General features: G+C 43.8%; 1 protein-coding gene across 4 annotated transcripts in view; it reads left to right on the top strand.

Moving 5' to 3' along the window:
* The window catches only part of MAPRE3 (microtubule associated protein RP/EB family member 3), a 120,861-nt gene extending 112,462 nt beyond the window's left edge, over positions 1–8,399 (top strand). For all 4 annotated transcript variants that reach the window (XM_075595310.1, XM_075595311.1, XM_075595308.1 and 1 more), the window contains exon 8: positions 2,021–8,399. In XM_075595310.1, the coding sequence (XP_075451425.1) occupies positions 2,021–2,089 (69 nt within the window). In that variant the 3' untranslated portion in view covers positions 2,090–8,399. The remainder of the gene's footprint in view (positions 1–2,020) is intronic.
* Positions 8,400–17,187: the final 8,788 nt, after the last annotated feature.

Raw genomic sequence — 17,187 nt, 5'->3', positions numbered from 1 at the left:
CCAAGGTGCAAACTGGGGCAGAGACGCAGAATGTGATACATCTCATTATAATCTGTGCACCGTGTAACTCCTCCCCAACTCCTCCTACTGACTCTCCCCAAGGTGCATGCTGGGGTAGAGGCGCAGAATGTGATACATCTCATTATAATCTGTGCACCATGTAACTCCCCCAACTCCTCCTACTGACTCTCCCCAAGGTGCAAACTGGGGTAGAGACGCAGAATGTGATACATCTCATTATAATCTGTGCACCATGTAACTCCCCCCCAACTCCTCCTACTGACTCGCCCCAAGGTGCAAGCTGGGGCAGAGATGCAGAATGTGATACATCTTATTATAATCTGTGCACCATGTAACACCCCAACTCCTCCTACTATCTCTCCCCAAGGTGCAAGCTGGGGCAGAGACGCAGAATGTGATACATTTCATTATAATCTGTGCACTTTGTAACTCCTCCCCAACTCCTCCTACTGACTCTCCCCAAGGTACAAACTGGGGCAGAGACACAGAATATGATACATCTCATTATAATCTGCATCATGTAACTCCCCCAACTCCTCCTACTGTCTCTCCCCAAGGTGCAAACTGGGGCAAAGATGCAAAATGTGATACATCTCATTATAATTTGTGCACCATGTAACTCCCCTCCAACTCCCTAAATCACAAGTTCGGGCAGACAAGGCAAATAGGAGCAAAATACTTTGATATATAGCTGCAAAATATCCCAGTTTTGCTCCAAATGACCTATATACAGATTTAGCAACGCTTATTGATTCCTGCACCGGGTTACGCTGCGGTCACGTGACAGAAGTGATCAGAGGCATGGCGTCCCCACAGCACGGCCGCGGCCATCACGGGTTCCGGAGCCATGGATATTGCTCTTTGGCTCCGGAGACAGTAAGTCCTGCTAGATCTGTACCCCGTGATGGGTCTCCGTGGACTTGGAAGGTTGGAATCCCCTGCATTGAATATTTGGGGAAATACCTTCTCACTCTCACAACAATATCCGCAACATTTCCTTGTGGCATTTTTACCAACCATATTGTGAAATAATCAGCAGACAGGAGACGGGGTGATTTGCCGGGTAGACCTGACTGATCAGTTCTTTCTTTACATCTCGGGGAAGGAAGGTTAAGCGAAGGTTGTTTTATTGCTTTTGCAATTATGGTTTATGGCATAAGAAAATATCGCAAATCCTTAGAGGTTCCAGCAAGTTTTTGTGCCCGGCTCATTGATTCCCTTACTGGGAAAGAACATAGACTTGTCATTGTAGCACTTACCTTCAATATTATTCACCAGGATAGTGACATTGACAACATCTCAATTCTGCCGGTGACTTTCCCCACGCACCTTATACCCATCTGTCTTATACATTCAGTAAGGTGGCCTAGTCCAAAACTAACCGGGGTCTCAAAGCTACTCTAGCAAAGTCTCCTGGCTGCAAAAAGGGTCCCCCAAACTACAAGTCCCATTGCTTTTAAAGCGTAATCCCCCCGAGTTTACCCCATGTAATGTAAATATTTGGGCCTCTCAGCATGCCTCGCTCTTTAAAGGGAAAAAAATGTATAGTGTTAAAAATACTGATTTTCTTTATCGCTAGCTTCTGATGTTTCCATGGTAACCATTAGAATGCGCTAAACTCTCCCGACATTTAAAAAAATGATAAAGGTGAAGGAGGAAAGATAAAAAAAAAAAAAAGAATAGGGGCGAGGATAGGGAGGAAGCCGGGGACATGGTACAATGCATTTACATTTCAGATAAAATACCTGGACATATTGACATGATCACAGTCTGATATATTGTGAAGATTCCCAGGGGAGCCGCATCTCCCTGCATGTCTCAGAAGGTCCATGTAACAGACTTGTGAGACGTTCCATAAGACGCACTTCTGTTCACTTGTGTAAAATGATTGTCATTGATGGAGGTTCTTCCTTTTCCCAAAAGTTGGCTATAGCGTTATTCCTGTGATGTTGGTAAAGGGGTCCCAGTCACCGTGCTGCTCTCTGTATCTCCTCTGTAGGATGGATTTGCTCCTCCAGAAGATGGAGAAAATGACGAACTTCAGCCCGAGGATCAGGATGAATACTGACCGCTTCCCCCTCCCCCCCTTTTAGCCCATCGCATCCTATATAAGAGCTCCTCCCCGCCCGTTACCCATCAGCCGTTCATGAACATGTTAGTGCAGGAGCCTTTGCTGATCCCAACCTATCAACCATCATAACACGGCCAATGCCAACCGCTTCCGGGGAACTGGGCATACACCCCGCGGGAACGCACCGGCATATCCAGCAAAATGGGCAGTCTGCGGAAGGGGGTGTGGGTGTGGGATCTGCTGGGGTTTGGGGTTTAAGATTGCTAAATATGGCACTTCATTTATTTATTAGCTTATCATGGTCCCTCTGTAGGGACAGTTAGAGCGACAGGTAGAGCTTCTAATGTCATTGGCCTTTGTTCCCTACTTAATCCCCTGAACACTATCACTGTTGGGATGTGTGGATCTCCGTGCGTGGCTTCCCCAGCAGGACAGGAGGTAATGCTCACACAGGTCCTGTCCGTCCTTCTCTCTCTTCCTCTCTTTTATCCTCTCCTGCTATTTTATATCTTCTCCTCTCTCTGATCTCTTCCTTTATTTTTTTAAAGGCGTATTTATCACGGACATACTGAATCCTTTTCATTTGCCGTGTTGTATATGAGGAATGACTGGGGCCTAACAGAAGGTGATATCCTCTGTAATATCAGGACTATCTAAACCTGGGCTGTCTAAGGCTGAATTTAAGTAGTCTAGGTACTGTATAGATTGACACCCTATGTCAAATCAGGGCTGTCCGTATTACTGATAATCTGGAGTCAGGTGGTCACCCTATATACCAGAGGTGCTCAACTCCAGTTCTCAAGCCCCCCCCCCCCCCTCGATCCCAACAGGTCAGGTTTTCAGGATATCCCTGCTTCAGCACAGGTGGCTCAATAAGAGGCAATCGAAGACTGAGCCACCTGTGCTGCAGCAGAGACTGATTGAGCCACCGGTGCTGAAGCAGGAATGGATTTATCCACCTGTGCTGAAGCAGAGGAAAGTGAGCAAAAGGCAGGGCACTCACCCGTAATCCAAAAAATAGAAAAAAGGGGGTAACCAGATTGAATTCGACACAAGACAAGGCTTTAATGAAACATCAAGGGGCACAAACAGGAAAAAAGGAACCTCCCACGCGTTTCACGCAAGTGTTGCGCTTTCTCAAGGAGAAATATACCACATTCTATATAGCACATACAGCTGCGTCTGACGCGGTTTTCTAACGAGCTAGTCTATTTAAATATACTTCCGGTAATCTATTGCTCCTTGAGAAAGTGCAACACTTGCGTGAAAAATAAACCTCTAGAGCGCAGGACAGTGTTGCTTTTCTACATTTGTGCTGAAGCAGAGACTGATTGAGCCACCTGTGCTGAAGCAGGGATATCCTTTAAACCTGGCCTTGTGGGGGTGCTTGAGGACTAGAGTTGAACAGCCCTGCTATACACAGCCACACTGTCTAGGTCTGTGTAAGACTGACTGTGTAGGCCTGCTGCTGATAATCTGGGCTGTGATGATCCCCCTATGTATAACCATGCTATATACAATATGGTCTCTCTGAGCCAGTCCATGCTAATGTAGAGTCGGATAACCATGCTATATACAATATGGCCTCTCTGAGCCAGTCCATGCTAATGTAGAGTCGGATAACCATGCTATATACAATATGGCCTCTCTGAGCCAGTCCATGCTAATGTAGAGTCGGATAACCATGCTATATACAATATGGCCTCTCTGAGCCAGTCCATGCTAATGTAGAGTCGGATAACCATGCTATATACAATATGGCCTCTCTGAGCCAGTCCATGCTAATGTAGAGCTCTTGGTCAGGACATGTCACTGCTCTTGGTCATGACATGTCACCTTCCTTGGCAACAGAAGTAACAAGGAAACCATATTGCCCAATGCTCCTATTTTATCGAATAGAGTCCCCGATATCCAGCAGATACACGGCTCGTCTTCTTTCCCTAATTATAGGTTTCCGAATCCCATTGCAAGTCATTGGCTGGTGAAGAGATGTTTCCGCTGTTCCTTAGTATGGCCCAAGCCCTCACTATCGCTTATCGCTAATGTGCAGTGGCTATTTGAGTGAATGCCTGTTGTTGGCTATCGCACTTTTATATTTGCCTCGTGTTGCGATATCTTTTAATGAAGACGAGCGGTTAATGTGAGTGTAGGACTCGCCGCCAGGATTAGTTCAGCGGTGTCACCGCTGGCGTATTCTGCCACTAATACTCTAATATAGCAAAAACATCAACCGCTGGGCTATTCTCGGTCATTGTTTCTGTATTGTGAACAATGTTTCAAATAATAATAAGAAGGTGCTACTGTATATTTAGAACAAAATGTTGTCCACACTAAGGAAACAAACAACTAAACGTGTCCAGCATTGTGTTATTTTGTTATATACACTGTACCAGCGAGAGAATTCTCCATAGATGTTATCGAGCATTTTCTAATCCTTCCGGCTCTGGTACCGGAGGCGTCCGATGTTCCACAAGTGTGGTACTGTCACAACCATCTGAGGCAGGGGTGGGCAAGTCTTGGACTGAGCTGCCTGTTCTGAAGCAAGGACAGCATGAAAACCTGGCCTGTTGGTGGCCCTTGAGGACTGGAGTTGCCCACCCCTGCCCTAGTTGGTTAATTCAAAGGTATCAGCCCGTACAATAAATCATACAGTATCTAATCCAGACCAATACTGCTTCTTCAGCTTTACACTGGGCCGGGATAAATACGCCTGCTGTCTCCTCCTCTTCCTATTATTTCTTACCTATCGCTCCTCCTGTCTCTCAGAAATCAGGCCGGTTGTATTATATTTAAACACCTGTTTGCTGCCGGTGAGTCTCGCACGGATCAGTGGGGCTCCCCGGCAGCAGGGGGTTGTAAGAGAAGAGTTGATATATGTATATTTTTGAATGGGTTTTACATGCACTTTTATTTAGTCTTATCTCCAACACAAAAACTTCTAGGGCACTGAGGACTCGCACAGCCGGGCCCCAACCCTCTCAATGCAAAAGGGGCCTGCAAGGTTTTACATTGAAGTGTATTGATACCTTTATTTTACAGTAGGAAATCATATAATGCTTAGTGTTTGAAGCTCAGTTTGCAATGCAAGGTAACCTGATGCTTCATCCGAGGGGTTTTCTTCCTGTTGTCTGCGTGACCTGGAGAAGAGTTTGCTGATGGCGGATATTTTACCGATCAAGATCCAATCATTTGTATTTATTACCATTTTTTTTTTATTTAGTTGTTCAAAAGTTATGAAACGTTATGCTATCGTATAAGGTGTCTGCAGAGGAACTGTAAAAAAAAGTACCAGTACTCAATATATTGTGGGTGCTGCGGCCACAGCAGATCTTCACCTTCTCTATTCCCCTGCAATTTTAAATGATTTAAATAGCTAATCTATAGGTTAAAGCGAGTGCCTGCAAAGTATGTTCCTTGCCGAATTGCAGGAGGATACAGAATTAAATGTTATGTTATAAAATCCATGTGACAGAAATCTGCTTATTAAAAAAAGATATAAACTCGACCATAGCAATTGTATTTTTACGTGCCATGGATCCATGGGAATTACGTCACAATATATTTTCTAATTTAAGTTCCTCATTTCTCAAAGGGTTTATAAAGGGTTTTATTAACACTGTTTGTGCACAATCCTTTTTACAGGCAAAGTATCGCCCCTTAGATTTTGCCTTTCTTTTTCTTGGGAAGTAATTCCATCATCAATCGCAAATTTAATGTAGAGGGGCCGGTAGTGAAGCTTACAGGCCCCAGTGTTCCCGTTAAAAAAGGCAAAACATCCATCAGTGGCAGGACACCGTGAAGAATCTTCTCATTGATCAAGGCCTATCATTACTAAACGGTGCTAAATGATAGTGCTGCTTAAGGCCCATTCAGTTAAGCCAATCTTGGCTAATATCTTGTTTTAACCAGAGAGTTGCAGGCCCCTCCTGCATTACATTGGCTAGGAATTTTGATTACATTTGTAAGTTGTTAAAAAAAAAACGATTGTTGTTTGCTAAGTGGGACTGCCCCCGTAACGGTTGTGTGGCCGCCCTGCCCATCTCACCCACGGGCTCCGATTCCGTAACTTTGACCCGGCTGTGGTATTGGCGTGAGCCAGGAAATTGTCGTCTTTCTTTTTCTTCTTATTTATTTGAAGTACAATCTGTTAAAGATGCATTCACTCTGAGCTAGAGATGGGCAAATTATTTGCACGAGTTTCGAATCCGCCGCGAATATTCGCGGACCCATCTGAGACCGGGACCAATCCTCCCTTTGTTGAATCGAAGGTAAAAATTGTCTTTTTTTGAGCAAACAAAGGTGAAATAAAATCTGCGTCGGATTTCCATGCTTTTGCGCACTTTTATTGGGAAACTGCGCCAACAAATATTTGAGGGTTTGTGAGTGTTTCCAAAAATTCTATGAATTCTTCACAAAATGAACGTGGATGCATTTGCCTTACTAGAGTTCACATCCACTGTTGCAGACGTAATTGAGTCTTCCAGTTAACTTCTTGTAATAAAAAAATAAAAAATAAAAAAATGTGTTGAAATAAAAAAAGGTAGCCGTGAATTAAGGTCGCGCCGGTGGGAAACGGGCGCAGAAAACGGGCTGATAAGAAATCATGTTACACTGAATAAGAATGTTTTGTTACTTTTGATAGGGTTGTGATTACTTGTGTTACATGTTGGCGCCGTGTAGGAAAGTTCCAGTGCTATAAAACTAGGTGCAAAAATATATCGGACATAAATGCTATGGACGACAGTAACAAAACGGCGGGGTTATGTGAACCAGTTTTACAGCTTCGGCGGCTGACAAATGACCCTGAAACGTAAGGCTTTTCACTCTCTGTTTCTCTGAGTGTCTTCCAACAAATAAGCACCTTGAGTGGATGATCGCAGAAAATGGGGTCTGGGGGTTTTCAGCATGCAGTACCCAGGGGTTGCCAACTCCAGTCCTCAAGGGCCATCAGGCTTCCAGGATATTCCTGCTTCAGCACAGGTGCCTCAGTCATTGACAGCGCCACCTGTGCTGAAGCAGGGATATTCCTTAAAACCTGCCCTGTTGGCAGCCCTTGCAGACTGGAGTTGGCCACCCCTGCAGTAACCTGGCAGTATGGGGCCCAGAATATCAAATGCACAATTCTGCAAGTTGTAAAACGGGGTTTAAAGCGAGTGTGACAAATCCGCCTTTTGATCTGAGAGTGAATGCATCCTAAACCCTTCAGGTGCCAGAACTAAGGGGTTAAGGGACAGAAAAGCGGGCAATGGAAGCGTTTTTAACCGTTTTCTGCATATCTAAGGCCCAGATCCACAAAAGGGTGTTAAACTTTAGCTCGCCTTTACTCCCACTCATTACCGGGCAGCTGAGGCGTGCTAAAGATCGGCACTCTGAGGCGTGCTAAAGATCGTCACTCTGAGGCGTGCTAAAGATCGTCACTCTGAGGCGTGCTAAAGCTCAGCACTCTGAGGCGTGCTAAAGCTCGGCACTCTGAGGCGTCCTAAAGATCGTCACTCTGAGGCGTGCTAAAGCTCGGCACTCTGAGGCGTGCTAAAGCTCCGCACTCTGAGGCGTGCTAAAGCTCGGCACTCTGAGGCGTGCTAAAGCTCGGCACTCTGAGGCGTGCTAAAGCTCGGCACTCTGAGGCGTGCTAAAGATCGGCACTCTGAGGCGTGCTAAAGCTCAGCACTCTGAGGCGTGCTAAAGCTCGGCACTCTGAGGCGTGCTAAAGCTCGGCACTCAGTGGCTCTGGAGAAACAGAATGCTGAGCTGATGGTTTGAGATGGGGGAAAGCAGTGATACTGTGATGCTGAGAACAGGGCAATAAGGAAGAAGGGGACAGATTATTCCCAGTAGCACTGCAGGTTAAGGTATAAAAGGATGTGAGCATCAACATTTGGACTGGATTTTGGGTTGAGATGACATGGAACGTATAATCGGCACGTTGCGATGCCCCTTATCAGCGAGCATTTCCTTATCTGCATTACTTTCTCTTGCTATTTCATATCTGGACACCGTCAACATGAACTTTTTATGAGTTGCTGCTATTTGCTTTTGTACATCGCTGGCCCCTGGGAGGGCGTTATCTTGCTATGTGGCTGTGACAAGGATTGGGAGACTATCGGAGATCCGGGGTCTCTGTCACAGCTTTCCTTTTACGGTGCCCCCCAGGCCAAACCCACGCAGCTTTTACAAACAACGTCACACGGCGTCTGCCTCGAGATGTCACCCATAATTAGCGTCACCTGTCTAATCGGTACTGTGGCCATAACACCGCTGCGCAAATCTGTGTTACGTTTTATTTCAAATAAACTGGTGTGGAAAAATATTCTCTTTCTATATATTATTATTGACCAATATCAGTGAGACTTGGAAGGGTGGGGGGGTTTGGACCAAAAATGGCATTTTATTGGAAAAGTGCTGATTTGTAGCAGTGACGTTTGAGATAATTATGTTAAGAATTAGCGAGACCGACTTCAAATCCGTGAGACTCGCAGCAAATTAGTTGACAGGTAAGTTAATTCTACCAGTTAACGGTAAAATACCTCGGGTGGGTGAGCGCAGGAAATGGGGGGGGGGGTTCTTTACGCGGTAACCTGATGCCTTGTTTGTAGGGAATATACACAAATATGCAAATCCTGAAACAGGTTACAGGGCGAGTGCAACAATTTTCTGCCCTGGTCTTAGTTTAGGGCATGCATCTAAAAGGCGTGGTCCCGCCTAGGGTTTTTCCTTCCAGGTATGAAGCAGGGGGTCTCCTGAGCAGAACGCCGTTTATTTCAGCACCCCCTGCTTTCCCAGATACCTCCAAAGGTTCTCCCAGTACCAACCCCGGCTTCGTAAACAATATGGTGGCCTAAATCTCCTGCAACACGGAAGGAAGTCACAATGTCACCCGTGGCGGCTTCCTATTACCCTGCGCACCGCGGGAGATGCTGTACCGGCAGCACATACAGCGGTAAGTATCTCAGGAAGCAGGGGTCCCCCCCTGAAATTACCGTGGTTCTGCTCTGGAGACCCCCAGGCTTCAAACCTATTTAAACATGGTTGAAATGCTGATGTAACCCTTTTGGGGGCCCCAAGACATAGTCCCCGAGTCATGCCAAAGGAATGTTTTGTTTTCAGCTTAGATGGCGCCCTGCGTCCCCACGGAGCGCGGGACGTGACCTGCAGTGAAGGGAAATGGAGGACTCCTCTTAAAAATTATTCTTTTTTAAAATTCTCCGGTTGCCATGGTAACCGTCACACTGCACTGGGCTCGGGGGAGAGCTCCATTTTAACTGCCTGGACACGTAATATTTCTGAGAGCATCGGATTTCAATAACACAAAAAAGAGGCTTTGGGAAAGTGAGTGATGTAATACAATGCGGAGAAAGGATGCGCAGCGCGGCCTCAACTAACGGAACGGAGATAGGAGATGTGTGTGCCGCTATAATACACCTCTCAAGGGCTCAACCCTGATATAACGCTCCTGGGCTCTACCCTGATATAACACTCTGAGACTCTGCCCTGATATAACACAGAGACTCTGCCCTGATATAACACTCAGGGGCTCTGCCCTGATATAACACAGAGACTCTGCCCTGATATAACACTCAGGGGCTCTGCCCTGATATAACACACAGAGACTGTGCCCTGATATAACACTCAGGGGCTCTGCCCTGATATAACACACAGAGACTGTGCCCTGATATAACACTCAGGGGCTCTATCCTGATATAAGGCTCAGACTCTACCCTGATATAACACTCCGAGACTCTGCCCTGATATAGCACACAGAGACTGCAAACATAAAGGGGGTGCATGGGAGAAAAGACAAAATTAGGCAAATAAAATACAATTTATCTGTACACTTGGACCATGTACAACACACATAAAATAAGAGTGGATCACAGTGATCCCAATAGTTCGCAACACCACAGAGGAACAGGCCCCAAAAAACGGAAGCCCCTCGCCAAAGTCCCAGGTGGAGGAAAGGAACAGAAGGTATCCATCTTACATGATGGAAATGAAGACGCCGGATCAATACTCCAAGCGGTTTCCTCATGGGTATGCGCAACAGCAGCTTTCGTAGTTCGTCGTCGCTGCGTATGACCTCACCGCGACGCGTTTCGTGTCAGAGCGACACTTCTTCAGGGAGTTGGTCTTACGATTCCCAGCCACTGTTTAAGTGCCAAAGCTGAATAATCCTTCAGCCTATGGGAATCACACCTTGCTAATAGCCGTCCAATCAGTGTTAATGCAATATAAATGCGCAACACATATGCTTAATAAACACGTAAAACATTGACAGTACTTGCTACAAACTGACATAACAGAATGATACATAAAGCACACAAATACTAAAGGCACACTAACAATACAATGCACAAACTAACATTTAAACAACTGACATTAAAAACAAACAGCTAACTACATGATGAGCTATCTATTTTAATAAAATGTCACAGAGACTAAAAAAGCTTATAAAAAGCTGTGATAAATATAGGAACTCATGAACAAACTAATTGTATCTAGGTCCCATAGAACCAACAGCAACTGTAAAAAAGCATACATGTATGGTTCTGTGTCTACGCATCAATTGTTGCCATCCATATGTGCAATAATAAATGTAAAAATAATCTAAATGGATTAATTGTTAAGAGTAACAGCTGTGAAAATCTTCATGAATGACACGTGAAGAAAAATATATATATATATATAAATAAAGAATATGTAACAACATTTGGATTTGATTCCAAAGTCAGAGAATATCTTCATCAATACATTTTTATGATTTACAAAGGAGAATGTCTTAATGCAACAATAAATCACTAGGGTCCCAAAATGTGAGAATATCTTCACATACAATCTAACATATCCTATAAACCCAGAGAAGGGAAGATATGAGAACATTCATGAGAATGATCGTAATATACATAATGGAGGATGTCTTAAATTGTATTGTGAATGTCTTAATATAGAAAGAAAGGGAAATACTCACAACACATGCAAAAGGTTTTGAGGTGTCTGTCTAAAGCGATATCTCTAATATTACAGCAATTGTCTAAATGGGCAAGTATAATACTTAAAGGACCCAAAAATTAGCACTTATCATTCTTATATATCTCTAGGTTGAATACCAAATGAGGTCCTATCATCAACGAATAGGGAGATCTACTGAGAAGTATTGTAAAACAGAACAATTGGGGGAATATGTCAAAGAGGAAAGACAAAGGGAGGTGGTGGAACATCCTATTTGAGGTTTGAAAATATTATTACCAGACGAGGGTGAGCTGATATCTTCTTTGGGGATAATGTTGGACCCATTCCACCCCTGCCGAATTTAGACATTGATCATTTATGTCAGAATTTGGAGAAACTAGGTTTTGGTGGGATAGGTTTAGCTTAGAACAAGCTTATAAATCCAAGAGAATCCCAAGAGGGCTCAGACTTCTAAAAATGCCTACCAAGGTCTGGAGAATGAGGAGTTTATTAACAAGTGGCATATCCTCATGGATAACTGCTCCTTTCTGATAATACAATTATTAATAGATGAGCGTGACACTGCATTGCTCAAATTGGGAGTTCAAATGAAAGAACTCAAGGAGCAGATTATCAAGGAAATATCAGAAGAAACCCTTGGGACCCATAGGGGAGCAGTGGTAAAGGAATCAAAATCCAACAGTACCCCAAAGAGGGATTTACACCCGAAACACTGAAGTGTGGGTATTTATAATTTGACCAAATATCCATTGTCCCTATCACAAATTCGTGTCCTAACTAAATGACTCAATTTCTCCCCAATCAGTCCACCCAATGAGTTCAATTTGTATATTGACCCCAGAAATATCTATGCAAAATCACACTCAAAAGACATTTCACAAGAGATATAATAAATCATATACCAGCAGAAGGGATAGTACAATCTATCCAGGTTATGGGAGCCACATACACACCACCAATAATTATTGGTGAACCCTTGGTAGAGGACACCAACATGGATGACTATCTGAGAGATGAGTTGTTGTTCCAGAATATGCCAGAACTAATTGATGATAACAATAGGATAATGGATATACAAAATGATAGGACTATTACTGATTCCTGAATTATGATTAGAGATGAAGATACTCTAAAGATGTAATGGATTTGTACACTGAATGTGATAAATCCAAAAATATTCTTCATACTTTGTTCAAACCGAAGTCTACCTTCTACCCTCATGAGTCTCTAAGGCTAAGGCCCCGCTGCCTCAGACCACGCGCCCGCACTGCAGACAGGCGGCACGTGGAGAGGCACTTGGGGCTTTTTCCGGTCCAAAGGGACCATTTTTGTGAGCGGGGGGCGTGGCCAAAATGGGTGGGGGGGGGGAGCGCGGCTATGACATGAGGGAGCGAGACCGCCCGTCAGCCGTTCAGCCCCTCAACTGTTCAGCCACTCAACCGCTGAGCCCCTCAAATCCTCAGCCCCTCAAATCCTCAGCCCCTCAACTCCTCACAAACAGACACACACTCAGGCACACACACAGACAGGCACTCAGGCACACACAGAGACAGGCACTCATAAATACACACGGGGTGGGTGAATCGGAGCCCGGGGAATCGGAGCAGGGGGGGGGAATCGGAAGGGGACCCCCCCCAAGAGGAGAGTCTGTGGGAGGGAGCAGGGGGGACTTCCTTGGTGCTGCAGAGTTTATTTAAAATCGCTGCTTTCCCTCCACACTCTCTTCCCCGCTTCCCGAAGCCTCCCCTCCTCATTGGCTCACAGCCACACCTCGTGACGCGTCGCCGCTTGGGATTACAATTCTCTTGAATCCTCTGGCGGCTGACGCGCCACAGCGTGTAGTGAGCTGTGCAGCCAGGGGGGACTGGGACCGGCTTGGGAGGATTCCCCTGCTGGTGGGGAACGCTCGTGCGGCCGCCCGCGCCGCCGGGCGCAGCGAGTCCCAGCCCTAAGGGTCCTTAGTTAGAACTCTTCGGGAAGTTAATTGAAAATGACTTCAAGAAAATGTGCAAGGACAAACGTTCTTATAGGATGCAAGATAATCTTGATTGTCAAGAAAGACGAGCCTTAAAAGAATTAAATTAGAATAGTGATCTGATTATACACCAGGACGAGAAAGGCGGAGGCATTGTCTTGCAGAATCGGGGAGATTACCTAAAAGAAGCTTTTCGCCTCTTAGAAGATTGTGTCTCCTATAAAAAAAACTATTGGGAGACCCCACTCTCAAATACCAGGTCATCCTTAAAGATTTTCTTGTTCAGGCCCAAACATCAGGTATCTTATCAGGAAAAGAATTTAGTTTCCTATTTAATGTTTGCCCATGGATCCCAATTCTGTACCACATCCCCAAGTTGCACAAATCTTTGGAGGATCCACCTGGTCGTCCCATTGTGTCTGGGATAGACTCTATCACATCTAATTGATCACACTACATTGACACATTTTTAGCACCCCTCACAGCTGCACTTCCTTCTTTTCTTAAAGATAGCACGGATGTACTCAATTCACTGAATGAGATCACTTGGGAAGAGCACTTTATTTGGGTTACTTTAGACGTCACATCTCTTTATACTTGTATTAATCACTCACAAGGGGCAGAAGACACTGCGCATTTTTTGCATGTCGATAATTCATTATCATTATCCAACAACACTTTATCACTGATAGTATTGAATTCATTCTTCATCACAATTATTTTTTGTTTGAAGGTCACTTCTATCTCCAGACCACTGGGACGGCCATGGGGAACATGTTTTGCCCTGAATTATGCGGGGCTCTTCATGGGGAAATGAGAGTTGGACTTCATTTGGGAGCCCAACATATTTAGTCAACATCTCAAGTACTATCGGCGCTACATTGATATCCTGTTGATTTGGACAGGAACGCAGGACGATCTTGAGGGATTTATTAGGTATCTCAATAATAATGACCGAAATCATATCTTAACCTGACAATCAAGAATAACAACATTGTCACTAGAACTTTTTTTTAAACCGGTGGATGTTAACTCTTACTTAGACCGTAAAAGTAATCATTTGAGGCGTTGGTTAGACCAGCGGTGCGCAAACTGTGGGGCGCGCCCCCCCTGCCGACGGGGGGCGCGGGGTTTACAGAGGCCCCGCGCGCTTCCCGAAGGCACTTAAATTAAGTGCCGGGGGAGCTGCAGGGCCTCTGTAAACCTAACTTACCGTGGCTCCGGCGGCTTCCTCCCTGTGTCGCCATGGCAACGCGGCGTCAAAATGACGCTGCGAGGTCATGTGACGTCACGTTGCTATGGCAACGTGACGTCATTACGCCGGAGCGCGGGTAAGTTGGGGTTGGGAGGGGGGCGCGGGAGTGAGGGGACAGCCGTCAGGGGGGCGCAGGGAAAAAAGTTTGCGCCCCCCTGAGTTAGACAACATCCCACATGGGCAGATGATACGCATCCGACGGAACTGTTCCAAAATAACGGACTTTGAGGCACAAACAGAGAACTTAGCAAAGAGATTCACAAATAAGGGTTACAATCAACAGCTTGTGAATAAATCGATCTTAAAAAGCAAAAACATTCCTAGAGAACAGCTCTTAATACCTAACAACAGTGCAACCAAGGTTAAGGAGGCCAAGTCTAATGCCACTCCAATGTTTATTACTGGAGTTTGTAAACAGGAATTTAGAATACGACAGATCCTTAAAAAGCATTGGAACATTTTGCAAATGTATCCGAAATTAAGGGATACTGCTCAACCAAAAATAGCATCTATCAAGGCCGTAATATTAAAAATAGACTGGCCCCTAGTGCTCTGAAAAAAGAATCTCGTACAAAACAGATTAATGGAAATTTCCTCTCAAGACCAGTGGGTAACTACACGTGGTAGATGTATTGTATGCAAATATATGAAGCGAGACTACATTATTCATGACACAAAGACTGGCAAACAATACAAAATTGGTCAGTTTATAAATCGTCTCACTTCATTTGTCATATACATTATCAAGTGCACCTGCAATCTTTTGTATATAGGGAAGACTATTAGACCTATAAAGGTTAGACTTTGTGAGCACGAGTGGAATACGGAATGCCCAACAGAATCTAGGCCGAGGTAAAAAGATTCATAACTTGGCACACCACTTCCTGACTCACCATGGGGGTAAATTGGATGATTTCAGTTTTCGGGGAATAGAGGTAATACCCAGGGATCCCAGGAGAGGAGACAGAGATAATCTTCTTCTTCAAAGGGAACAGTTCTGGATGCATACACTTGGAACAAAAGCACCGAGTGGTTTGAATGAACTGATTGAACTGGTTCCCTTTCTAAGATGATGTATCCTCCTCTCCTGGTTCCACCGCCTCCCTTTGTCTTTCCTCTGACAATATTCCCCCAATTGTTCTGTTTTACAATACTTCTCAGTAGATCTCCCTATTCGTTGATGATAGGACCTCATTTGGTATTCAACCTAGAGATATATAAGAATTATAAGTGCTAATTTTTGGGTCCTTTAAGTATTATACTTGCCCATTTAGACAATTGCTGTAATATTAGAGATATCGCTTTAGACAGACACCTCAAAACCTTTTGCATTTGTTGTGAGCATTACCCTTTCTTTCTATATTAAGACATTCACAATACAATTTAAGACATCCTCCATTATATATATTACGATCATTCTCATGAATGTTTCATATCTTCCCTTCTCTGGGTTTATAGGATATGTTACATTGTATGTGAAGATATTCTTACATTTTGGGACCCTAGTGATTTATTGTTGCATTAAGACATTCTCCTTTGCAAATGATAAAAATGTATTGATGAAGATATTCTCTGACTTTGGAATCCCTAGGATTTGATTTGGGATCAAATCCAAATGTTGTTACATATTCTTTCTTTCTTTCTTTATATATATATATATATATATGCTTTCCTGTGGAGAGTTTTTGTCACTTTTTTTACTCACCATAACTTAACTCAGTATTATGGTTTAGCCTATCCCATAGCCTCTTTGCATCCCCAGTAAAATCAACCCCACACTGATGAGACCCATCAAGGTCGAAACAGCTGTCTGTGGGTGGTTTTCTGGGTATGCACCTTAACCCTGGCTGTGCTCAAAGCTGTGTCCATGCAGCAAGCTTAAGCCTATAGGGAACCATGTTAAAAATGGTTATTGAGGCAAAAAGTGACACTGTGTGCTCATTTGCATGTCATTTCCCAGAATCCCTTGCTGCAGTGGAAGTGCTGTATGCTGGGTGATGATGGGGAAAGGCGGGGTTGCAGACCTGCCTAAGACATGCAGATGAGCATACAGTTATATTTGCATATTTGCTTTCCTGTGGAGAGTTTTTGTCACTTTTTTTACTCACCATAATTTAACTCAGTATTATGGTTTTATATATATATATATATATATATATATATATTTTTTCTTCAAGTGTCATTCATGAAGATTTTCACAGCTGTTACTCTTAACAATTAATCCATTTAGATTATTTTTACATTTATTATTGCACATATAGATGGCAACAATTGACGCTTAGACACAGAACCATACATGTATGCTTTTTTACAGTTGCTGTTGGTTCTATGGGACCTAGGATACAATTAGTTTGTTCATGAGTTCCTATAAAGACTGTTCATGGTCCCAAGGCTCAACAAAGTATCCGGCCGCTCCTTCTCTTACCGTGCACCCCAAAACTGGAACAACCTACCGGAGACTCTCACATCCACCACCAGTTTAAGTTCTTTCAAATCTAAGGCTGTCTCACATTTTAATCTGGTCTGTAACTGTTTCATACGCCTATAATATACATCTCCTCTAGCTGTGCATGCAATGTATTGTATATAATGTACACCCTGCTCATTTATGTAACTGTATTTGTAACCATGTATTATTTGTCTTAACTCTGTGCCCAGGACATACTTGAAAACGAGTATGTATTACTTCCTGGTAAAACATTTTATAAATAAATATTTATCACAGCTTTTTATAAGCTTTTTTTTTAGTCTCTGTGACATTTTATTAAAATTGATAGCTCATCATGTAGTTAGCTGTTTGTTTTTTGTCAGTTGTTTAAATGTTAGTTTGTGCATTGTATTGTTAGTGTGCCTTTAGTATTTGTGTGCTTTATGTATCATTCTATGTTATGTCAGTTTGTA

This window comes from Ascaphus truei, chromosome 4 (genome assembly GCF_040206685.1).
Source record: "Ascaphus truei isolate aAscTru1 chromosome 4, aAscTru1.hap1, whole genome shotgun sequence".
In the NCBI taxonomy this organism is placed as follows: domain Eukaryota; kingdom Metazoa; phylum Chordata; class Amphibia; order Anura; family Ascaphidae; genus Ascaphus; species Ascaphus truei.
Note: the sequence above shows the minus strand (reverse complement) of the source record. Positions and strands in the feature narration are given on the sequence as shown.